The sequence below is a fragment of the Microcebus murinus genome, chromosome 21 (assembly GCF_040939455.1).
Source record: "Microcebus murinus isolate Inina chromosome 21, M.murinus_Inina_mat1.0, whole genome shotgun sequence".
NCBI classification, from domain to species: domain Eukaryota; kingdom Metazoa; phylum Chordata; class Mammalia; order Primates; family Cheirogaleidae; genus Microcebus; species Microcebus murinus.
In genome coordinates this window covers 38,301,647-38,328,599 of record NC_134124.1, presented here as the reverse complement: position 1 = coordinate 38,328,599, position 26,953 = coordinate 38,301,647, and the positions used below count along the sequence as shown (strand labels likewise).

The following is a 26,953-nucleotide window of genomic DNA, read 5'->3' as shown; positions in this document are numbered from 1 at the left end:
TTGGAGGGCGGGTGGTTAAAATTAATGCTGGGCCAGATTCTGATTTTGACATTCTCTCAGGTTTAATGTAATGTTCCCATGTATCTCTAACCTTTCTGTTCCCAATGTCGGGAAACTCTCTCCTCTTTAAGAAAAGCTGTATCCATAGAAAAGTTAAATATTTGAGTAATTTTTCGTAGTACAGAAGGGACCTTCCTTTTTTAAAAAAAGTTATTTTAGTACTCCTTTAAGAATAAAATTATTTTAGAATGCAGTTAAAGAATAAATTCATTTACCTAAATTTAATTTGCCAACTTTTCTCCTACACAAAAGCATTAAAAACAGAGTGGGATAGCAAAATTTTCATCCTAAAGAGAAAATTTTCTAGAGTCTCTAATTTCAAGAGAATAAAACTATCCTATAACTCTGTGCTCTTTAAAAACAATCATTAACAGATTGCATCAAACTAAAATGGCTCTGTACAGCAAAGGAAATTACCAACAGAATGGAGAGACAACCTACAGAATGGGAGAAAATATTTGCAGACTGTACCTCTGATAAGGGTTAATGTCCAAAACATGAGAAACTCAACCAACTCGATAGCAAGAAAACAAATAACCCAGTTTCAAAAAATGGGCAAAGGCCCTGAATAGACATTTTTCCTAAGAAGGTATATGAAAAGGTATGCAACACTACCAATTGTCAGGGAAATGCAAATCAAAACCACAATGAGATATCACCTCAAACTGATTATCAAAAACACAAAAGATAACAAGTGTTGATGAGGGTTTGGATAAGAGGGACCCCTTATGTTGGTGGGAATGTAAATTGGTACAGTCACTATTGAAAACAGAATGGAGGTTCCTCAAAAAATTAAAGATAGAACTACTGTATGATCCAATAATCCCACTTCTGGGTATATATCCAAATGAAATGAAATCAGTATGTTGAAGAGCTGTCTGCTCTCCCATTTCATTACAGCATTATTCATAATAGCCAAAATATGAAATCAACCTAAGCATCTGTCGATAAATGAATGGATAAAAAAATTACAGTGTAGTTATATATATATGTACACACACATACACAATGGAATATTATTCTGCCTTACAAAAGAAGGAAATCTTGCCATTTGGGACAACACAGATGAGCCCAGAGCACATTAGGCTAAGGGAGATAAGCCAGGCACAGAAAGACAAATACTACATGAACTCACTCACATGTGGACTCTAAAAGTGTTGAACTCATGGAAGCAGAGAGTAAAATGGTGGTTTCTGGGGGCTGGAGGGTGGGTAAAATGGAAAGATGTTGGCCAAAATTTCAGTTATGCAGGATAAATAAGTTACGGAGACCTAGTGTACAGCAAAGTCATGTAGTTTATAATACTGTATCATATACCTGAAATTTGCTAAGAGAGTAGGTCTTGAGTGTTCTCAACACTCACTCACACACACACACACACACACACACACACACGGTGATTATGATTATGGTAATCATTTCATGATTATGGTAATCATTTCACAGTGTATTAAAGCATAATATGGTATACGTTAAATACAAAAATGTTTGTCTGTTATACCCCAATAAACCTGGAAAAAATTTAAATAAATAAAACAATCATTAACAGACTCAATTGGTGATCTTCTGTGGAAGATGATGAGAGCAGGGCGTTGGTAGGACGTGTACATGAACACACGATGTGCACCTCTACCATCATAGGTTCTTTGCTGTGATACCCACGCAAGGGCCCCGTGACCTCCTTCCTATTGTAAAACAACCTGGGCAGCACTAATAAGGTGGTTATGTTCCTTCCCTCATTGGGATAACCTAGATGAGATTACTTTATCAAAGACTTTCACCTCCCTTTCTATATGTCTTTAGAAGATTGCTCTGTTCTCCAGGACTTAACTTCATAGCTACTCTTTTTTTCCCTCTTTCAGAAATTACGATGGTGGACACAGAGATGCCCTTTTGGCCCACCAACTTTGGGATCAGCTCCGTGGATCTTTCCATGATGGACGACCACCCCCACTCCTTTGACATCAAGCCCTTCACCACTGTTGATTTCTCCAGTATCTCTAGTCCACACTATGAAGACATCCCATACACAAGAGCGGACCCAATGGTTGCTGATTATAAGTATGACCTGAAACTCCAAGAGTACCAAAGTATGATGTTTATTTTCGCTTTTCAGACTACTGAGACTGGACTCAGACTAATCTCTCAATAACCCTGGAATAAATACTGTTCCAAAGACTAAAACTCTATAGAGAAGGCACTTACCATTCATTTATTCATCCTTTTTTTCTATGAAATATTAGGTGTCTACAATATGCCAAAAAGGAAGGTGGTCCCAGGTCACTCTTTTCCTTTTTTCCCCACTTCTTCCTTCCTCACTTCTTTCTTTCTTTTCTTGTTTTCTTCCTTCTTAACATTTCCTAGCATTATTCCTCTGCCAATTGTTTCTTAGGCTAAGAGTCCATCATCCAAACTTTGAATTCTTTTGGCCCTTTATAAGTTAATAGGTAACAGTTCCAAGTTACCTTGTATAACTCATCATAGTAAATTACTATTACTATAGTCCATTTTTTTTTCTGTCATTGGAGAAATTTATACTGAAACCTATTTTTCAACACAAATTTGTATTTTAACACTGTAGCCTATTGATAAAGCTTCATGCCATTAACTACATTAACATCAAGCATCAGACCCAAGAAAAACTAGAACTGCACTTTTCGAGATAAAATATATTTCTGCGATGCTATTTCCTTGATTTTTATCTTGTGTGGGCTGACATGCTCATTCTCCAAAGCCACCGCTATGTAATTGGCAACCATTACTTGACAATAAGTAAGAATTTCCTGTATTTCTAGTTTTTTTTTTTTAGATAAATGATACACTTGGTTATGTATATCTGTGTGGTTTTCAGTTAGAGCCTAATATTGAAATGTAATGGGCCTGAACCTAACCAGTAAAAGGTAGTGCTTACTTTTCTATAGATTCTCCCACCCTCTATCAGATTATTTTACAAATGACCTCCTTTAACTCAACACTGATGGTAAACTGGGCTCTTATTTTCATGTGCCTGCAAGCTGGGCACGCCACGACCTTTTCACAGCAACGTTCTTTTGCAGGAGTGGTTTAAAAATACTTCTAAAATGCAACATTTAAATAAAATATATAATTAATATCATGAGGAATGCCAAATGCATCACGTTTCCTAGCAAAATAAGCTTCCTTGTGTCAAATCCTGCATATTGTCTGTTAGAGCTATAGCATTGCGGGGCGTTGAGGGCTTATAGAACTACAGACTTAGTTCCCAAACCCATTTTATTTTTACAGGTGAGGCTCAGAGATGTTGTGACTTGCCTATAATTACAAAGACTGCTTTTTCTTGCCTTAACTCCGGTGTTTGTTCATGTTCCATTGTGCTTCTACACTGAAATAATAAGAACATGACATGAAAATGTCCTATGGTGACTTGCCCTGTTGCCTTTTTAGGGTTGTTTTTCGTGTGGTAATTGTCCCCTCACATTCTCAACACACAGGTGCCATCAAAGTGGAGCCTGCGTCCCCACCTTACTATTCTGAAAAGTCTCAGCTCTGCAGCAAGCCCCATGAAGAGCCCCCCAGCGCCCTCGTGGCGATTGAGTGCCGGGTGTGTGGGGACAAAGCTTCCGGGTTCCACTACGGAGTCCACGCGTGCGAAGGGTGCAAGGTACAAAAGAGAGAACTCTTACGAGAACTTCTCTGCCTGTTATTTCATTTCTGGTTGCAGACACTTTTCAAGGAGTTGAGATAAAATTGTCAAACATTTTTTTTTTTTTGGCAGAGCCGCTTCTCTAAATGATAGAATATTTGCAAACTGATAAAAGCAGGATGGCTTTGCCCTCCTTCCCTTTCTCCAAATTGGTTTTTGAGACGCTGATCTAAATCTTGCAGATTTTTACAAAAAGGTGACTTCTCCAAGGTGTCATGTTAAGACAGTGATAAGCCAGCACCAGGACCCAGATTTCCTGAATTCTCTAGTGTTCTTTTCACTATACTGTGTAATATTTTATATATGTAAGGTTTGACACGTTGTTTATGTCTGTGTATCATTTTATCTTTTAGAGCAGTCCTATAAGGTTTAGCATAATTCCTACATCTGCAATGGCCTCATTGCTGATGTAGGAATTATGGATCAGCAAGACTTGCCCAGGGTCATCTGTTAGTCTGTAGCAGGTCTAGGTCTGGGCTGTGACTCCTTAGATTGTGTTGACTCCAGAACCAGTGTTCTGTTTCCTTATTCCAGCATCAGTGTGGGCCGCGTGTTGCGGACAGGCAAGCAGGTACAACAGCTTTGGAAAGGAGATACTGTTTGTCTTCACCTCCTTCCTTTGTGAAAAAAGAGTATTTTTGAAAAGTCAGACATTTAGTAATATGCTGCTTAATTATTAAGAAAATGTTAATCTACTCATTTTAATATACAATCTTTTAAAACAATTTTAATATACTCAATGAATAAAATAGGATTTATTATATTCTCCAGGGCACAGAATAAATTATTCATAAATATTTACCTTATAAAAAAACATGGCCTCAGTTGAGCTTTTTATTCAGAATAAAGAAACAGAACAGCAGTTAGGGAAGAGGTCGGACATCTGGGTTTCTAACTGGATCATGAGCCAAACAAGGAAACTGACTTTTATGGAATTTTTACTAGGGAGCAGATCTCATGCAGGGTACCTTTACATAGATCATTATTAGACCATATTCTACCTAAGTTTTTGCATCTATAAAATGATAGAGTCGAATTGGATGTTCTCTAAAGTCCCTTCAATACAAACCGTTTATTGCTCTAAAGGCAACCTAGTACAGTGAAAAGAGGTGAACTAGTAGTCAGCTCTGCTACTTGCCAAAGTCACTAGCCAGTGACATGCACACTGTGTCCCTCAGTCCCCGTGTGTAAAGTGACTTGGTTAGATTGGCTCCCCGAGGTCTCATTCATCACTAAGGTCTTTAATTTCAAAATGACTCCTTAAAGTACTTATTGGCAAGAGATGCTTTTATTTAAAACATTAAAACCCATTCATTCTGTGATTAAAACCAAGCTAAAAAAAATGTATGCTTTTATATGAAATCACTATATGTAGTTAATTATCTAAGATCTTGGTAAGTAGTAAGAGCATATCATTTTATTGAGTTAGATTTATACCATTTTTGAGCGAGTAAATTGTTGCTAAATTCTGAGCCATATTTAACTGAAGAAACCATTCAGTTTTGGTCATGTTGATAATTTATGTTAATAAATAAAAGCAGCACGATTTGCTAAGTTTCCACAATAAGTTATTGTTTTTTATTAGCTGGTAAAGCACTTACAAAACTAGAACCTTTAAATTATTCTACCATGATCCTATTAATCACATATTTGTGGAGAGCTAAAGTTACTAAGAATAGCTGAAAATCAGAAGACAGAAACATTGTCAGTAGTTAGTTATAGTGATAAATCTAAGTTCCAAGGACACCAAAACTTAAAAAAGGAAGCAAGCAAAAGAGAAAAGTAGCAAAAAGAAGAGAGAAGAGGAAGAAAGAAATCCAAGAGCCTTCAAGTTAGGATTAGGAAGGGTAGAAGACAGAGATGGAGAATAAACACCTAGTAAAACCTGAAAAATACAGGGGAGTCCTTAACCTACCCCAGATTTAAAAAAAAAAAATTTAATGAAAAACAACAGAAGAAATTAATAGTATTGTATACTAACCTGCAGTAATTCACAAACCATCCAAAATGTGGATTACAAAATTCCTAGACTAAAATACAAAGAAAATGATCTCACTTGGGAAGGGAAAATAGACATCTATTAATATACATTTTAAAAATGAGAATAAGAAAAATGCAACCATATCATCTGGCTTCTCCAAGTATAAGTTAGCATTCTCAAAGTGTGGTCTGGGGACCCCTAGGAGTCCCTAAAACATTTTCAAGACATCCATGAAGTTGAAACTATTTTCATAATAATAATAAATTGTTATTTACCTTTTTCACTCTCATTCTCTCAGGGGTATAATTGTAGTATCTGGAAGCTACATGATCTGGGCTGATGACATAACTCTAGTGGCTAATGAAATGTTTGCTTTCATGTTCTTGTGCATAATAATTTCTCAGTTTAATTTCTAGTATGATAAACATCAGTAGAGGCAGCCCATATAAACACAAGCTCTTTGAGTCTCTAATAATTTTTAGCAGAGTGAAGGGGCCCTGAGACCAAAAGGTTTGAGAACCACCATTATAAAATATTGAATCTGAAGGAATACAATTACTCATTTTTTGCTTCTTTGGAACTAAACAAAACTCCTGCCACATTCTGAATACAGCCACATTAGACCAGTGGCTTTCAGTAATCAAAGATATCTCCGTAGGTCATCAGTACTCAATGAAAAGTCAGGAAAATGAAGTTAGCAAATGTGTTCAACTCATCTGCATTTATTTTCTGAAAGGTGCTTTGGCAGTTTAACATTTGCCATTTCAGTAGAATGTGAATTATACCCATAATTAAAATATTGTTGATCACAAAGCTGCAGACTAATTTATGGATTGAAAAGAATAGTTATATTGCATAAGACAGATGTTGGTAGGACTTCTTAAACAATTTTACAGTGCAGATGGAAAAGGTTTCTATTACTGATTCTTGCCAAAATTCAATCAAACAGTTGGGGATGAATAGATTGGGTTTGGATTGAAGTGAAATAGTGACAGATTCTTGGGTGTGTTAATATTACAAACTTACATAAAATAAAACCTTTAGCTACTGAGAGATATATATACTTTAGAGCTTGCACAGCTATCATTTACTTATTGCCTATAAATTGGACACATTTTTTTTCTTTAGTAGGTTTCATGCTATTTTTGCATCTCTAGTGAAAGATCATTTTAGAACCATAAGGTTACCTAAAGATATAAGTAAGTGTAATCTACCATACACTACAATGTAGTCTGCTTTTGTATTTCTACGTAGGACCTTATCTCAGGAAGGATTTTAATCTATTAAAATCTAATAGTAATCTAATTGAAATAGATGAAAATCTATTTAATCAAATAAATAGTAAAAATAAAAAAAAAGAAAATCTATTTAATCTAATAAGCCATTCATAGCTTATTGATTCAGCTTCTATGTGCCAGAACCACTTCATGGGAAAGCAGAACATAGGTCCAACATGGGACTTTTAATCTCATTGTAAAATCAATACCGCTTGTAGGTGTCATTGCCCCTGATGTTTTGTTAAAAGTAAGCAGTTGAGAAGAGGTTGGAAAAAATTTTTAAATGATACCAAAAAAAACCAAAACAAACAAAAAAAACCATAGGAATGACTTTCACACAGACAAATGTGAAGACTTTAGAATAAATATATACACAAAAAATTTTTCTGAAATGGTGACTGATGCATCTCCATCACACCGACTAACAGACTTCGTGATGATCAGAAGAATAAGTTGTTTAAAATGCATTATTTTAGGAACTCTGAAATAATAAAGAAGAATGTTGTTAAAGAGAGTTTATCAGTAATATGAAGAAACTTGGGAGAAGCTGGCCTCATTCTTCACATCAATAAATAATTTTACAGAAAACACTCAGTAATACCCTACATCTTCCCTCTAGGTTCCTTGAGTTGGATGACAAGGAGACAGGTGGTTATCATGAACTAAGTATAAAAAAAAGAAGCAAAAGCAAGTTTCAAGGTGTTTGCTAGGGTCTGTATATATTCAGTTCAAGATTTTATGTACATATACAGTACATAAATGATATTTAGAATAATTGTCCTTTAACATTGAAAGACCTAGAATCATCACAAAAAGAATGTGATACACATTTGAAAGGCATCAGATGAGTCAAGTAAAAAATTTGCATTTAAGGGTTAAACTTAACATAATTCTCTTGTCAAAAAGCCTTCCTCCCTTAGCCATGCCAAATAACTGAATGTTCTGTGACCCATCCAACTGTCAACTGGCCAGGCAGCATTTTCAGCCCCTAATATTAGTTTTAAAAAGTGAAAATGAGAAAATAATTCAAGGAATATTATAAAGTATTTATGATCACAATGCCAAAATCAGAATTTCTCACCAATATTTATCATTGAGAACAGTTCTATACTGTTAGCCTTCTGTATATTAGCCTTCTGTTAATCAGTAAAAAAGAAAAAATACTTTTTTAATATCTAAAGGTCCTCAGAACGTTTTGAGAATAAAAGAGCCTTCAACTTCCAGGTGATTCTACATAGAGCATATTCTTTGAGATATTGCTGCTCTCATAAGATGTAAGGAAAACTCCCCAAAACAGCATCAGTGAAACAAAACAAACCAACAAACCCTAGGCCCAGAGCTGTGAACTGCAGGCACGCTTAGAAGAGCAAAGTCTTCCTCATGATGGAGGCCCGGAGAGGTGCTGGGGTACAGTTGCCCTCAAGACAGATTCCTAGGGAAGGTTCCTGCGTCATCGGTGAGGAGCTGAGTGTAGGGCTTCTGAATGAAGCCGGGATTCTCAGGGGAATCAGAGGTAGTCATAACTCAGTAGCACCCCTGGCTTTCAGCAGATGCATCTGCAAATTCTCCTTGGAGGAAAGAATTCCTAATTTAGACCCTATGAGAGTCCCCAGGTTTTTTTGTTTTGTTTTGTTTTGTTTTTTGTGTGAGACAGTGTCTTGCTTTGTTGCCCAGGCTAGAGTGAGTGCCATGGCGTCAGCCTAGCTCACAGCAACCTCAAACTCCTGGGCTCAAGCAGTCCTGCTGCCTCAGCCTCTCGCGTAGCTGGGACTATATTAGTTGGCCAATTAATTTCTTTCTACTTATAGTAGAGACGGGGTCTCGCTCTTGCTTAGGCTGGTTTCGAACTCCTAACCTCGAGCAATCTGCCCGCCTCGGCCTCCCAGAGTGCTAGGATTACAGGCGTGAGCCACCACACCCGGCCGAGTCCCCATTTTTTAAGGTCAAGAAATGAGTTTGAAATAAATATCAGCAAGCATATAAGCAGGTAATCACCTTAAATGACATTCATCAAAAACCAACAACAACAACAAAAATGATACAGATTTCCCCCTCTGCCCATAGCCAGAGAAAACAGATAAATATTGGGATTGCCTGATACAGAATATAGAACAGTTATGTGTGAATTATTTAAAGAAAGAGGACAGGATCACAGCAATGAACAAGCAACAATTAGAGTGTCAGGAATGACCAGGAAGCTTTGAAAACAAACCTAGTGAATCTTCTAAAAGTTAAAAATATAATTACTGATATGAAAATTCAGTGGAAGTGTTAGCACACTGGACACAGCAGAAGAAAGGATTACTGAACTGAAAGAGATAAGCAAAAAAATTGCTGAGAATGAGACCAACAATATGTTAAAGAATATGGCCTGTCCAGGATCTTCTGGCATTTGAAGGCTCTTTTAGTTTTTGAAGGGTTCATAGGGTGTTTGACTATGAAAAAGGCATGTCTTCTTCACGGATCAGTAGATAGAAGAGTAAAACACAGAACTGTTCTCACTAAGGAACTTTGGTAAAAAGGTTTGTTTTTACTTTTGCCAATGTAATTACATATTTTTTGTGTTATTTGGCTGCTATTCTGATTTTTGATTTTATAATCACCAGTAGTGAGTAATTAGAAGAAGATGGAAAATATAAAAGAGAAGTTCAGAAATATGAAGGCTTAGGATAAGAAAGTCTAACACCTACCCAACTGAAGCCCAGTACTGATGAGCTGGGATGCGGAAACAACATGTCCAAGAAGATAAATTAAAAGAAATCCATGCCTAAACACACTGCAGTAAAACTGCAGAATACTAGAGACAAACAAAGTATATAAAAGCAACCAAAGAGAAAAAGAAAGATCACCTGGAAGTCAGTTGACAAGCGACTTCTCAACAGCAACAATGGAAGCACAAAGATAATGGAATTCAAAGTGTTAAGAGAAAATAACTGCATAGCCAGTAATCTTTCAAGAATGAGGGTGAAATGAAAATGTTTACATGTTAAAAAAAATAAAAACAGTGAAAAAGTACATTTTAAGAATACTAAGTCATAGAGAGGAGAAGACACCTGCAGCATCCACAAGAGATAACAGATTAATATCTAGAATATATTAGAAATGTCTAAAATACAATTTAAGAAAAATATAGTTAGAAACTGGGAAGTGAAAAATTAGGGACATACAAATTGAAATCATACTTATATTCTATTTTACGCATAGTAGATATTCAAAAATTTAAAAGTCTGAGAACAACACATGTAGGAGAGACCAGAACATTCATAAACTACTTGTGGAAATGTAAACTGATAAAACCACTTTGGAAAACAATTTGGCATTTTCTTGTAAAGTTTAACATTCATACATCCAGAAACTCCATTCCTAGGTAACTCTTATGCATGTACATTGTAAAATATTTACAAGAATATTTATAGAAGCACTGCTCATAGTAGCAAAAATCAGCAACAATTCAAACATCCATCAACATGCTAATAGATTAATAAATTATAGTATCATCATAAAGTAGAATATTGTATAATTATGAAAATTAATAAATCATAGCTTCTCACTAAAAAATGGATAAATTTTAGAAACCTAATACCAAATTTTTAAAAAAGAAAGTAGTCCCCAAAACTACATTTAGTACATAACTTAGTAAAGCCTCAAAACAAGCATAATTAAACAATGTATCATTTAGTTTTACATACTAAGTGATAAAACTGTATGTTCTTAAAGGGCAAGGAAATGATAAACGCAGAGTTGACATGACCTTGTCATGTCATGGTTTAGAATCACAAACTGTTGAATATGGAAGTGCTTTCTCATTTTACAGCTGAAAAAGGGGAGGTCTGGAGAAGAAGTTAAGTGACTCATATATTCATTCAATAAGTTTTAATGGAGCACTGTCATAGGAGTTTGGATATAAGAGACAATCCCTGCCCTTGTGGAGCTCACAATTTTAATTGAGCTGTGGGAGAACAAACACTTAGGCATAATAAGTAAGTTCTGTAGTATGTTAGTCATAAGTGCTATTGGAACAAAAAAAACTAGAGCAAAGTGGATCAAGAGCTCCAGGAGAGTGGTGGGGCAAGGACAGGCCATGGCATTAAATAGGGTGGGGAGGCCTCGTTGAGAAGGTGAGATGAGAACAAAACTTGAGGACAGTGAGGGCTATAGGCAAGTATGTATTTAGAGAAAGAGCTTTCCACAGGAGAGAGAAGTCAAGAGTGACTTCAGGGATTTGGGCTGGAGAAACTGGGAGGATGGAGCTGCATCCACTGAGATGGAGAAAGCTGCAAGTGAAGTGAATTTGTAGGTGATGGTCAGGACTTCCGTTGGAGACATGCTGGGTTAGACACGGCTGTTATCCAAGTGGAAGTGTCAAGTAAGCAGTAAAGCATACTCATCTAGAGTTCAAGATAGAAATCTGAAAAAAGTAAAAAATACATATCAGTGGCAGAATCAATACTAATTCAGTGCTTTTTGTGCCAGTCAGGGCCAGATAAATTTGAAAGCATTAACAGTTGAGTTTCATAGACATTAATACAATAGAAATGAATAGGAATATGATGAACCCTAAAAATGGAGTTAGAAAACATTTCTGAGTAGATTTTTTTCAAGTTATTTCTAAAAGATATAAATATAGCAGAATATACAATTATCCTCAAACTAGCATAATTGAGATAGCTTTTCCGAGGATTTATCTGTTATTTCGCATGTTATTTTCTATTATCTCTTTCTGTCTGTAGGTTACAAAGATTATGAGGCACTCTTTCAACAACATAAATAAGTGAAACAAATTCTGCAGGAAATTATGCAACATAGAGAATTCCAAAAAAATTATCCACATGTGGATTTTTATTGGCCCTGATCATGTTTTAGAATGAAATGATTATAACTTTGCCAAACTGCTTAGCACAGTTATAAAGGCAGGAGCAGGCTGTTGGAATGATTTGCAGAGAGAGAGAACTGAACTGATTACAGGGTGTTTTATTTGCATTACATTAAATCCAGAGCACTTCTTTAGAGCATGCTGAAAACCAAGTGTAGAGCCAAGGTACAATGACATCAGTTGGATGTGGTCAGTAAGTGTTTTAAGAGCTAAAAAAAGGAGCTGGAGATCCTCTAGTTTTTTATTTTGTAGCAAATAAAATTGAGTTACAGAGAGGTTAAGTGACTTCTCTAAAGTCACTGGGGACAGAACTGTGTCTAGAACCCATACCCAGGCCAGTACACCTTTAGCCATAGGTTGCTGCTTAAAATTTACTTTGTCATTTTGTATATCACTTCACAGGGTTTCTTCCGGAGGACAATCAGATTGAAGCTTATTTATGATAGGTGTGATCTTAACTGTCGGATCCACAAAAAAAGCAGAAATAAATGTCAGTACTGTCGGTTTCAGAAATGCCTTGCAGTGGGGATGTCTCATAATGGTAAGTGAACGCAGATCACCATATATTTTATTATTCCCATTATAGTGTCAGTGGACATTAGGGCCATTACTGAAAATATGTACAGTTTTTCCACAAAATTCCAGAATTCAGGATATCGCATGCTGATACAACATTTCTCATTTAGGTTAGTGTTTGTAAGCTTTTAGTAGGGAATCCTTCTCTGTGGTTGGCATCTGCTGTGATGAGAGAAGAGACTTGAAAATGTGGGAGATGATGGAAAAAACTGTTGTGTTTTAAAACACATGTAATGATAATTATGATTAATTTTTATGCTGCTTTAATAGCATTAAAAACAGAATTATACATGCCTGTAATCCTAGCTCTCTGGGAGGCCGAGGCAGGCGGATTGCTCGAGGTCAGGAGTTCAAAACCAGCCTGAGCAAGAGCGAGACCCCGTCTCTACTATAAATAGAAATCAATTAATTGGCCAACTGATATATATATGTATAAAAAAAATTCGCTGGGCATGGTGGCGCATGCCTGTAGTCCCAGCTACTCGGGAGGCTGAGGCAGTAGGATCGCTTGAGCCCAGGAGTTTGAGGTTGCTGTGAGCTAGGCTGACACCATGGCACTTACTCTAGCCTGGACAACAAAGCGAGACTCTGTCTCAAAAAAAAAAAAAAAAAACAAAAAAAAAACCAGAATTATATTTTATTAATACTTTTATTTTTATATATATATATATATATATATATATATATATATATATATATATATATCAGTATTTTCTTTCTGCTTTAAGAAAATCCTGAAGATTTCTGGGTATGGAACTTTTAAGTGGCATATAAGAATTTAGATTTATTTACTATTTAAAAAAATTTTTTTGCACTTTACTGTGCGAAGATGAGTATAGTGCTATCCTTGACTTCAAGGAACATACAGAGTTGTGAAGAGGAAAAAGCAAATATTTTAAAGTTCTATAAAATTTCAATGCCATAGAAACATAAGAGAATAAAACTTTCTATTTTTTAAACCTGTATCTAAAATCAAGCCTCAGGGAAATAATGAGGAAGACTCGAGAAGGACACGCATGTTTTCATGAGCTCTAGAACTAACTTAGTAAAACCATGGAAGATAGGCCTGTTTAAAGAAAGAATTCTTCAGCACCATTTGTTCTGATTGGTTGACTGGCCCACAAAACAAATTTTAGATTGTAACTTGATGGTATTACATTTGTCAAATATTAGTTCTTTCAGTGGACTCAAACAACAGAATGCTTAAGTGATCAAATAAATCTGAAGTTTCATTTCATTTGGTAGACTACTTTTTTCTTTCTTTTGCTTTCATCTCTCTCAAAACTGATCTGGTAAGAGGATAATCACTGAAGTGAATCTTTATCTATATGGACTCTAAAGCATCTGAGAAAATTAAATTTTTGTTCTATCATGCAAATGTTTGGTTTTCATAGTGGAAACCATCAAGATATTTGGGAATCCAAATGATCCAGTGACACTCTACAAAAAAGACACCTGCACTCGAATGTTTATAGCAGCACAATTCATAATTGCAAGGCTGTGGAAACAGCCCAAGTGCCCATCAATCCAAGAATGGATTAATAAAATGTGGTATATGTATACCATGAAGTACTATTCAGCTCTAAGAAACAATGGTGATATAGCACATCTTATATTTTCCTGGTTAGAGCTGGAACCCACACTATTAAGTGAAGTTTCCCAAGAATGGAAAAATAAGCACCACATATACTCACCAGCAAATTGGTATTAACTGAACAGCATCTAAGTGGTCACATAGGTACTACAGTAATAGGGTATTGGGCAGGGGGGAGGGCAGAGGGGGCGAGTATATACATATATAATGAGTGAGATGTGCACCATCTGGGGGGTGGTCATGCTGGAGACTCAGACATGTGGGGGGGGGAATGGGCATTTATTGAAACCTTAAAATCTGTACCCCCATAATATGCTGAAATAAAAAAGGAAAAAAAAAAGATATTTGGGAATCACTAAATGATTGATACCCTACCCTTTAAAAAAGTTTATAGAATTATATTTGTATCATTATTATTAGTTCCTCTAAAGACAAGAATGTATTTTGAATTGAGCTATCAACAATACTGAACAGGATGGAAATTTGGTCCAACTTTTCTCAACAATTGACTCCATCTGCTGTATAGCAGTATATAACTGCAGTCATGGGTTGCAAAATAATTTGCTGGTTTAATTCCATTAGTTTCCTTTTTATTTCAGACCTCATAAAACATTAAGGGCAAGTTTTCAAGTCAAGGGTTATATTTTAGGTGATGCAATCAAGTTGCAATAAACTTATTTCATGTTTATGAAGAAATCATTGACTTTGAGGTCATTATTACGGAGACAGCCTAGGAAAGTGTGCCAGTTCCACCTTTTCTATTTATTCTCGATTAAAAAAAGTGTGACTTCACACATTCATGTAAAATATAATTCCTATTACTTAGCAGGCACTGCACACATGGATGTAGAATATATTTCCTATTGCTCATAGGCATTATACACATCCACATAAAATAAATCTTTTATTGCTTATTGTTTATATGCAAATATTATTTAAAGCCCAACCTATGTAATATGGATGGTAAAATTTTCTCCTTCCAGAAAAGTCAAAGAAAGCTATCGTAAATGTGCTGATAGGGTAATCTTCTGACTTCATTTAGCAATTACTTGCTCTGTTTAGGGAGAGGGCGGTCTGGGAGCACGCAGCTCTTCCAGCAAAGGCAAGAGAAATAGGAATTAGATATTATGACATCAGAAACTTATGCAGTCCAACACTTAAAGGATTCGAAACACGACTAAGAAAATCCTTTCTTAGGGTTTTTATGGGAATTTGTTTGCTACACAAAAAAGAAAACATCAAACTCAACAACTAGATTTTGATTAGTTTTGCCTATTATGATGAAGAAAACATTTCTAAATGTAAAGTTTTCTAGGACGTTGTAGTCACTATTTAAAATCCATGGCTTTGGCCAATGTGAAGCCAGTAGTTACAAGGTTTTTATTCCTATAGAATGCCTTTTTAAGTTATCAAAAGAAGCTTCTAGTGTTATACCCAAGTCAGCACCCAGCTGTTTTCAGTATGCACAAGAAGCCATGAACATACCCCAAAGCACATCGACTCTTTTCTGTGTTACTTTCATTTCTGCTCTTTGGTCTCCATTTAGTCCATCCGATACACTTAGCTTCTCCCTTGCCATGTTCTCACAGCTTGGAAGGAGGCTTCTAGAGTAACCATTAGGGAACCCCCACGGCCCTAGGGAGTATTAGTGAACAGTCACTGAATTGAAACGATCACTATGTCCTTTCAACTTTGAAAATTCTATATCAAACAACCAAACCCACTGAATTTTTCACTTTTCAATCAGCTATTCTGTACCTTGTAGACAGTGTTACTGTCTGCCCAAATATATAGGCACCAGGAACACCAGTTGCCTGAATTTAAAAGTTTTTACCTATGTGTTTTGGTGCCTTAAAAGTGTAATTCATACGCCTGAATCAGGTCTATATGTTCTGATCAATTGTGCAGCAATTTAAGGCAGTTAGTTTGATGATTGTCTGGGGATGTGACCCGGCTCCACAGTACAAATCTGAAGTAGTCTGGGTTAAGGAAAGTATAAATGGTATATTAGGCTATGTATGGTTAAAGCTCTTTGGAAGGAACTTTTATTTTGATTGTGACATGTAGCCTAAATGTTGTAGAAGAATGTAATTTCAGAATTCTTCTGGTTGGAAACATAGTTGTTTCTCAAATAGTCATTTTCACCATTGGGTAGAAAAGTACCCAGGTGTTCAATTGACTGGTATGCTTTGGAAACACATTTTTGTTTTTCTATAAGTAATGAAGATAAACACATGTTCCAATTATTTTGGTCACGTAACAGTCCATCATTTCTAGACCATGGGTTAATCCCACTGATTGCTCAGAAGTCTTCCTGAGTCATCTCAAACACAATCAATTCAATACCATGTCTAGACACCACTTGAGAGGAAAGCTCAAAATGAAAATAAAGCAGAAATAAATACCCACTTCCGAGGCCACCCAGAGGTGCATGTAACTTACTAAGTGATTGTTGTTGCATCAGCTACTATTTGTTAGTGAAGCTGGTATCTACGGAATCTTGATAAAAATACTTGCAGTCAAATGAGCACTTGCACACATTTTTATAGTTTTTTGAAGTAATGATTTTGATTTTAAGTTTTCCTGTCAGTCCCTTGATATCAATCATATTTTTAAAATGTGTCCTCTTTATTTCTAATGAAATCATTTAGTCATTAAGAATTTTGACTAGTAAATAATTCCTGCTCATTCAGAGCTGCTTTTTATAAATGAACTAAATAATAAAATAATAAGTTTAGGCTAAGTGCATTTTTTAAAATTTTAAATTTTTTTAAGAGATGGGTTTTCCCTGTGTTGCCCAGGCTGGGCCAGAATGCCTGGGCTCCAGTGATCCTCCCACCTCAGCCTTCTGAGTAGCGGAGACTACAGGCGAGCACCACTGCACCCAGCTGAGGTGCATTTTTAAAAATAACCTAAAGGAGAAAAAAATTAACTTATGTTATTTATGAGTCATTCAGTTAGGTTTTCCCTATAACACTGAGATTTGATAAAAATTACATTTTTCACAAATTAGTGTAATCTTACCTTTGCCGATTAGGATATCCTATGATATAAATGATAGGTTTTTTTTCTTGTATTTAAAACAAAAAGCCGACGACATTAAAATAATCTCTTAGTAGCTTCATAAAAATCCAGAAAAATAGTTTCACCAATTTTTGCAGCACTCAGCAATTTTAAGGTAGTTTTCTCAATGCTGTGTAAGCTCTATTCTATATTGGGAAAGGGGGGAAATGGCAAATAGATTTAAACATTAACCTATTCCTTTATTTTTCTTTAGTCTTCTTTGAGATGTAAAGGAAAATTACCCAAATGTTGATTTTCAGAAAAGCTGACAGTCCTAATGCACATGGCAGCAGGGCCACACAGGCAGTTCTGCCACTGGACGGGGTGGCGGCCAGCACCACCGAGGTGGAACCGGCCACTCCCCACCCTGCCCACTCTCCTCCTACCGGTCAGGCAAGCCGTGCTGTTCTTCGCAGTTCCTAGAAAATGCCTTCTGCTTGGACACATCCGGCCTCTGTCAGTTGTGTCCTTCCATAGGCCCAGTTCAAATGCTCCCTTCCATAAGGCTCTTTTGCTTCCCTGCTCTCTTTTCTGTGTTTTATACCTTCCCGCAACAGACACAGCACATTCTAAGCCTTAAAAAGCAAGGGAGTGATCAGCTCTGTATTACCCAAAGACAAACTACCAAAAGCAGTAAAAAGGATAAATTACAGAGAGAAAAGACTAGAATCAGAAGACTAATGTCATATTAGGAGCTAAACATCAAGAAGGGTGAGAAGGAAGGAAATTGAGAGAAATATCAGAGCAGTGATGAATGAATCAAAATGCCTGAGGTAAGAGAGGTTGTCAAAGATTGTTCAGAATATCTAGATTGGGTGATAAAATGAATTAACCAAGAAAGGAGCCAATTTAGAGGAGAAAATTAAAAATTCAGTTTTATATTGTGTTTGAGGTGCTTATGGGATATCCAGCACCCACATACAAAGGAATACAGGAAGAAGTGGAAAATAAGGATCCAAATCTCAGGAAAAAGAGAACAGGAGTCATTAGCACCTATTGTGAGTTAGAAAGAAAATCAAACCAGGAACAGAATATAAGCTAAGGAAGAGGCACTATCGATGAGATCTGGAACATAGCAGGCAGAAAGATAGGAGACCCAGAAAAGCAGAAACAAGGATGAGAAATTTTTTAAATAAGAGGTAGAGATGGTCCCCTGTGTTAAAGGCTGGGAGAATGCTGGAGAGCTCAAGTAGATCAAGAACTTTAGAAGAGGCCCTTAGACCTAGCCATGAGGAAAGCATTCAGGACTTTTACAAGCAGTTTCAGTAAATTCAAATAAGGCAAAAACTAGATTGCATTGGGTTGAGAAGTAAATACAAAGTGAGCAAATACCAACATAGTGCGAAGACAACTCTTTCAGGAAGTTCTTAGGTGGAGGAAAGATAGCTTGAAGACGAGGTAATATTAGGCTCAGAAGCTGAACATCCGCTGGACACGTCCTTTTCATCCTTGTGCCCCACCTCAGCCCAGTCTGTGTGGAGCAGTGTCTTGCGTCAAACAAGTGATCAGTGACTGAATTAAATGATGGCAGGTGAGACTTCAGGGAGATTGAGTTAGAAGATAAGGTATTTTGCTCATCTCTACTTTGGAAAGAAACTTAGGCAAATGTTCTCTACAAATGATTTGCAAATGATACCCCTATATAAAAATAATGTTAGTGCTAAAGTTGCTCGTTATTTTACTTTGGAGAAACTAGAAAATGATAGCTGGTAGATTGTCAAATCCTGCAAAACCTCAAAATACACAGCTCTTTTTTCCTCTTAAGAAAGAGGGATGTGGAAAAACTTAACTTACTGACAACAGCCATATGAAAAGCAATAGTGTTGTGTGAGTGTTGTTTACATGCAAAAAAACGTGAAAAATGGAAAAATTGACCATGAGACATGGCTTTGACTAACTGTCAAAAACAAGGTATGACTGCAAATTCATGCCTTAAATGTCAAGACAAAAAAATTTTTGATAAAACTCATCTTATTTCATTCTTCTATTGATTTATTATTTTAAAAATCTACTTTAATTAATTTTTATAATTAAGTACATTTGTCTTAATGCTCTTACAGTTAGGTAGGTATTTTAAAAACATATCAATTAATTGTTTCTTAGTGTTATACCAAGATCCAAAAATCAGGACATCTAGTTATTCCATATGCTTGGAGTTTGTGTGTTCAGTAATATCAGTATGAAATACTCAATGCTGAGTCTGCAATACGCTAGTAGCAAGCTGCATTCAGCTCAGTAAAAGCATGTTGTGTAATAGTATGCTAATATATTTTCACCGGAAATTAATGAGTCTCTATCAAGCCTAGTCTTCCTGAAGGAAGCCTACTGATTCTGATATTGACAGTTTTTGTAATCCAGATACATGAATTCTGTGTAGGTGATTAATTATCTCAAATATGAAACTGAATGTCAGTGTTCTGGAAGCTGCTTTTTGTGACAGGTGCTAGATCTGTAGAACAGAAAGAATGTGTCTTCTTTTTTTTTAGGGCCTCAAAAACTAGACAAATATTGCTTTAAAAAAGAGCAGAGCATGTTCTCAAGTACTACATAGACATTGGTAGAATTTTAGAGCTAAATGTAGAGCTGAAGGAGGGAAATTTTAGTGATCTTCTTTCCTCATTCTATAGATAAAGCAATTGAGGGCCAGAGAAATTAATTTTCTTAAAGCCACACTGCTAGTATGCCACTGAGCTGAAACTAGAAAATAGACTTCCTAACTACATAAAATGTAATGTTAATTCCATTGCCTTCTAGCGAGACCAGAAGTTCTTGCTCAGTGACTCATAGTAATAAATGGAGCGTTTTCCGTCTATCTTTTAAGATTAATCAGCAGTAGTAGACGATTTGGGAAAAAGAGACTTTTATATGGGCACACTCAGCCTTTATATGTCTGATCCCTAAGCTAGAATGTACATCTTCTGTTTCTAAGCTCTAACTTCAGTCTTACAGGAAACAGCAATCCAGCTTCCCTCATCTTGGTTCTCAGATTCTCCACTCAAAGGGTAGAAACTGAGGTTCAATAGTAACTAACTAAAAAACACCATTTCCTAAATAATTGAAAGACAGAGAAATATAGACAGACAGATGGATTAGGTTTTCAGAGTTTGTTCTTTATCTACAGGAGAAGTCAGTGTGCCAAGGCTACTGTCTGATCTATAACTGATGCGTGATCACAGCGCCCCAGGCCACTTCACCCACAGGGAGTAAAACCTGTGTCTCTTAAGCGTCATCCTGTGCTGGGCACTGTGCTAAACCCCTTCTGTGCTGCCTTTCATTATCTCACATGAGATAGACAGGCATGAGTATATGAGACTCAAAAGCAACAAGATAAAATTGGCTTTTTCCCCCTTAAAAAATGAATGCAGAACCAGGCACAGTGGCACATGCCTATGGTCCCAACTACTCAGGAGGCTGAGGTGAGAGGATAAGGCTTGAGCCCAGGAGTTTGAGTCCAGCCTGAGCAATATATCGAGACCCTGTTTCCCCTCCCCTGAAAACTGCATGTAAATAAAAATTTTTATTTATTCTATAACTTCACATTTCTGTATGTTTTATGCAAATTTAGCCATACCAAATGGGATGTATTTTTCATCCATTTTTTTGAACTTCTGTGTAAAAATGCTAAAATCACCATCTAATTAGTTGGACTAATACTTAATTGAATCTAATTTGGAGCATGGGCATTTAACAATAACAGATAATTTATTCATTAGATTTAGCCTTTTGGGGAACTTCAACTTATAAAAATTCACATTTTATTTACATTCTAACAGAATGATTTCACTTTAATATGTCCTAATTCTAAAATGATTTTGAGGCCAGGCACGGTGGCTCACACCTGTAATCCTAGCATTCTGGGAGGCTGAGGTGGGAGGATTGCTTTAGTCCAGGAGTTCAAGACCAGCCTGAGCAAGAGTGAGACCCCGTCTCTACTAAAAAAGTAGAAAACTACAGGTGTGGTGGCACAGACCTATTGTCCCACCTACTCTGGAGGCTGAGGCAAGAGGATGGCTTGAGCCCAGGAGTTCAAGGTTGCAGTGAGCTATGATGATACCACTGCACTCTACCTGGGGCGACAGAGTGAGATTATGTTTCAAAAAAAAATTTTTTTAAGTTATTTTTCACTATTTTTGTTAAGTTATGGAAAAGCAGGACTAGCATGTGTAATAAGTAGCTATCTTTGGCTGCTTATTTATTTTAAATTAACTTTTTTGATTACCTATTGGGAAAAAATTTCTTTCCTAGGCATGTAAACTTTTTTGTATGTTTATGGTTTCTAATCTGTAAAAACCAAACCAACACTTAGCACAATGTCTGGCATGTGATAATCACTCAATAATTATTCACTGAGTGAAGAGATGTTATTGTGCTGTCTGTGAAATAACTAAAGCCCAAGAGCAGCAGATAGTTGGTGATTCTAACCATCTCTGTTTTGTTACATGATAAATGATTTTCTCCAAGCTTTACACCAAAATTTCTTCTTCTTTTAATATGCCATAATTCTTATTTGGTACTTTCTCTCATGATCGCTTTCCCAAACCTCCCAGTGTACATGGTATCTCATTTTCTGTCTGTTTTAAGCTTGACATTTTAGAGTTTAATTCGTCAAAAATTTATGTTATCTACTATGTGTATTTTGTTATACCCAGGAACAAAGATGAGAAAACCTGTTACTCATCTCATATAATTTATATTCAAGTAGAATAACCAATATAAACCAACATAATAGTACAATAATAGTTCGATAGTATGAACCAAAGTATGCATACAACATGAGCCCATCGTTTAGGAAGCTTTTTCTAAACTGTCCCAAATCCCAGGTTTTTATATACTCCTAATTGGGTGTAGGATGGCTTGGCCTGTCAAAGTGTTCCATGAAAGACACTTAATTGTAGAAAGTTACCAAGTGATTCTTATATTCTCTGCTTCTGCCATCTCCTCACTTCTCAAATGAAAAGTACTGATGATCAAGGAATAAACATAATACAGTTGCCCCTCGGAATCCTGGGGGAATGGGTACAGGACCTCCCTTCCAACCCCCACAGATACCAAAATCCTCAGATGCGCAGGTCCCTGATGTAAAATGGCCTAGTATTTGCATATAAACTATACACATCCTCCTGTGTACTTTAACTCATCTCCAGATTACTTATAATATCTAATACAATGTGTTAGAAATTATGTTACACTATATAAATAGCTATGATACTGTATTTTTTCAGTTGTGTTATTTTTTGTTATTTTTTAGTTAGGTTTTTTATTTTCTATTGAATTCGATTGGTTGACTCCTCCTCACATGTAGAACCCAGGGATACCCGAGGGCCAACTGAATAAGGAGGCAAATGATTAATTCTATCTAAGCAAAGTGGTCAGGAACAGCTTCACAGAAGATTTTGAAGGAATTTACTATTTTTTCTTCATTGTATTTCAAAATATATTACACAAAGACTTAATATGTGCCAGACATTGTACTAAGTGTTGATGACAATAATGAGCACGCTGCCTTCGTGGCGATTACATGGCAGAGGAGGAAAGAAAGCGTTACAGGTGGTCCCTGTGATCAGTGCTGTGAGGAGAATGCAGTGAGTGATGAGGTCGCAACTGAGGGGCCCGAACAAATTGGTGGCAGAGGTCGGGCGTTCAGCAGCGGTTGCGCATGTGAACAACAATTCCCATCCCTGTGGGACTAAAAAGAAAGAGACGGGGGAAGAGTGAGTAAGGAGACAGATTTCTGACCCAAAAAATTGCAATTGTTTAAAGATAATCTATTTGAAGGGGTCATGTACAAAGGATATATTTACTAAAAGCGCCTAAACATAGGCTAATTTAATTAAAAGGCATCCTGAGAGGTAAGATTCTCTTCCTTTCTATTATAACTCCCAGGTCTCCAAGGAGGCCTCTACAACACAGTAGTTATATTCATTGATGATAGAGTTTATTTGGGGTCAACTGAAATGAATTTATGAATTTAAGACTCAAGGGTACAGATCGGTTTCTTCTCTGGCAAATCCAAAGTAAAGTTCACTAAGTACTCAGATGGAAATATGTTTGTGTGCTTTTACGTCTTATGTTAGAAATGCTACTTTTAGCATAATAGCGTACAGTGAAGGACCGTCTATCTATTCATCCTGGTATTCAGCAGCCATTGACTGAGTGCCATTAACTGCTAGAGACTGCGATGACTAGGACACAGTCTCTGGCCCCAAGGAGCACACAGCCAGTGAAGGAGACCATCACAAAAACACATCTCTATGACACCACTGCTGCGCGCAGGCATGGAGCTGTGCATGGGTAATTAACAGTGGTTATGACAGCCAGTGCCCGTATTACTGGAGAATGCAGAGGCCAAAGTGTGCCCCCAAATCACATTACTCAAAATAATTATTTTGCAGATAGTACTGGGGAAGGAAAACATATCTGAGCTGAAAAGTTATTTCATACCAACACATGACTTTTTCCCCAACTTAGGCCTTACCAACCTCTCTTAGGTGTTCCTCATTGCCTTTCTTTCTTTTCTCTTTCACACTTCTTTACTCCACAAGAGGCCAAATATTGAGGATATTGTCTTTCTGACAAACATCATGAAGTGGTAATTCTGGAGAGTCAGGGATAATTATGGCTTCTCTCCACTACTTATAAAAGTACTTTCTGGCCTAAGAAGATGAAATAAAGCATCATCCAAATTTCTTTATAACAGGAACAAAGACCATACAAACTCCCTGAGAACAAAGCCTATGTCTGTACAACTTTGAATTCTGTACAGTTCTTTACTTTAATTCATGAAGCATGTTGATCCATCTAGTGCCTGACCTTATGGCAACTGCTGGGGACACAAAGATAAATAAGACACTGCCCCTGACCTTCAGGTCATTGTTCTATAGTGGGATAAATAGGCATGTAAAATAAATAATTACAGTACAATGTGAAAATCGTTGTCATTAAAGTATATACTAAGGGTTAGTGGAGTACAGGGTAAGGAATAATTAACTCTGCTTATAGAAGTCAGGGAGAGCCTCACAAAGAAGGTGACATTTGGATTAGGTTTTGAGGGAGGAATAGGAGTTGGTTGTCAGTTATTTCATGTTTCAATGAACATACTTTCCTTCCTCTGCTAAACTCTTAAATTCTTTCACCTTCCCAGCAGGATCATGTATTAACTTTTTAAATTAAAGAAGTGAACAGTTTAATTTTTACTGATAGCATGAGCTACTGTTGTGAAATAAAAACACGAGCAAAGTGGTAGGTAGGAGTCAGAACTTGAGATTGGTGGAGGGAGGAGGGGCTCTTGTTATGTGGGAACTAGGGCCAGGGAGAGAGCTGCACATTCGGAGCAGTAGTAATTCAGTGATTCACCCTGTCATTCCTCTTCCCCACAGCCATCAGGTTTGGGCGGATGCCACAGGCCGAGAAGGAGAAGCTGTTGGCGGAGATCTCCAGTGATATCGACCAGCTGAACCCAGAGTCTGCTGACCTCCGGGCCCTGGCAAAGCATTTGTACGACTCATACATAAAGTCCTTCCCGCTGACCAAAGCAAAGGCGAGGGCCATCTTGACAGGAAAGACAACAGACAAATCAGTTAGTTCTCTTCTACTGTCTTCATTGGGGGTGGCTGGGGTTTTCTTATGTTTTTTTTGTCTTGGAGTAAATGATTTACTGTGTTACACATGCATATGGAGAATACTGTTCAGCCGTTGGCTGTTAACATATTGCAGGCTGAGCCTGAAATGCATGAAGTATTTTCAGACAGGATAAGTAAACATTTTGAAAAGGGAAGGAAGTCCTCCAAATTCTACTAAAATCTTTGAGAATAGTGTAAGAATGTACTGGTCATCTTAACTTTAATGAATGAATTGAGACCCCCTCATCCTACCACCCTCTTTGGGGATCAGTCTCTTTTACTGGGCATCAAAATAACTGACCATAACAATGTTCATTCAGGCAGCCCTGCTTTTCTCTGAGAAGGGCCTGAACTAGGTTTGGAAAAGATATTCAGCCCCACTATTTTACCTTTCAGGAGAACTCCCAGACTTACCTCTTATAATGTTCAACATGGGCCGTAAAAATACATTCCAGATATTATATTACCTTTCTTTCCTTGTAGTACTCTATTAATTATTCCTGGGGAACTGGAAGCTCTATCCTTTTATTGTGTATGTAAATTTTATTTTCTGCAAGGCTCTTTGAGCTGCTTGGGCTACTCCTGTGAATTCTCAAACACCTTAAGGCTCATTGAGTGGTACCGTTTAGAATATTCAGAATGGGTTATAATTGTTACTGAGTCAAGTTTTCTAAGAAGTAGAAATCTTCCCTGACCAGAAGCTGAGAAAGCAGCATGGAATTATATTAAAACAAACCAAAACTATGCCTGGATTCCAGTCCCAATTCTGCCACCAGCTTTGAGTGTGACCTGGATCATGTCTCTATACCTCAGTTGTTAAAGACAGGATCTGGCTTTGATAATAATGTCTACAGAATGTTCCTAGAGCAGTAAGCACTGCAGAACACACTTGGAAGACACTGCCCCAGCTCTTGAAAGCCCTCGTATGCAAGCGTTTATTATCAAATGAGCACCTCCAGGAGAGCTGTGCTATTACTTGACAGATATGTGTTACTGAGTCAAGTTTTCTTGAGTCAGTAACTCATATCTGTTTCGAGCCACACGGCCATCTTACCACTTTTGTTAATATTCTCGTTTTAAAGATGAGGAAACTAAAGTCCAGGGAGGTTAAACATTTTGCCCTAAGATCTCACAGCAAGCACATGGAAGAGCCAGGATTATAATGCAGGCTTTCTAACCTCTAGATCAGAGCATTCTTAGCCTGATAGTCCCTTCATATCACACTACTTTTGGAAGCTAGTCTTTCCCATTGACTGACAATGAGCCAGGGAGACATACACACTAGGAAAACTTTACTCTAGGAAAACTTTCCAAATATGATTTCTTTTTGTCGATTTTAGAACAACAGGAATTTTTTGCCAGGTTCTGCTATCCCAACATATTCCCAGTTGGGAAATTTTTCCTGTACAGTGTTGTTCTTCTTGAATTACAGAAGTCAGGAAGGGCCTTGACTAGAACTGCTGTCTTCCACACACAGGATGCCAGAGCATAGGGGAGTGCACCGCTGAGTCTCTGTTTGTGCAATGAAAGATTTAGACCATAGCACATCAATAGTAAGTGAAGACCTCTGCAAAGCTGATTTGACTATAGAAAATAAACTGTGTATGTCCAGGTAGAAAAATAAAAGGCAAACTAGAGCTATGTGGCCAAAGAGAGGTAATGCTTCCAGGAAGCTTACAGCAGCTTGCTGAGAGCATGTCTGGGAACCAGGACTGGAGACCCAGAACTGGGACAGGATTGCCAAAAAGGAAAGTGCCCTAAAGCAAACCGCACACAGCACGGCTTTGGCTGCGGCCATTTAGCTTGTAGGAACTGCTTCCTCACTTTCTCTTCATTTCCCAAGCCAGACCTGCAATCCTTGCTGAAAAGCCTATCAATTTAATAGTACCTGGAAGATAGGAAGGAGACCAAAAAAATCCCCAGTAGCTAAGAATTTAGCTTTACACCACCAGTAGCCAACATGCTCCTATCAGTGCCACCGAAGGACATGGAGCCCAAACCACTGTAAATCTCACTAAAACCTCACTCCAGTTGACTCCTTGGCTCTACATCTTTGAGTTAAAACATATGATAATTGGAGGCCCTTTATGGAATAAATACATAATAAGCTATTTTGGGGGAAAGGGCTGCAAAATGCTTGATCACAGGCTTCTCAAGTTTAGAGGCCAAGTGTTGGTGATTTTTTTTTCCCCTGTAATAACTAGGACTATGCTTTGCCTCTGATAGTT

At 37.1% G+C, this 26,953-nt stretch overlaps 1 protein-coding gene across 8 annotated transcripts in view; it reads left to right on the top strand.

Moving 5' to 3' along the window:
- PPARG (peroxisome proliferator activated receptor gamma) overlaps window positions 1-26,953 on the top strand; it is a 128,867-nt gene that overhangs the window by 78,794 nt on the left and 23,120 nt on the right. For all 8 annotated transcript variants that reach the window (XM_075996322.1, XM_012785269.3, XM_075996325.1 and 5 more), the window contains 4 exons: window positions 1,923-2,150; window positions 3,531-3,700; window positions 12,276-12,414; window positions 24,483-24,682. In XM_075996322.1, the coding sequence (XP_075852437.1) occupies window positions 1,923-2,150; window positions 3,531-3,700; window positions 12,276-12,414; window positions 24,483-24,682 (737 nt within the window). The remainder of the gene's footprint in view (window positions 1-1,922; window positions 2,151-3,530; window positions 3,701-12,275; window positions 12,415-24,482; window positions 24,683-26,953) is intronic.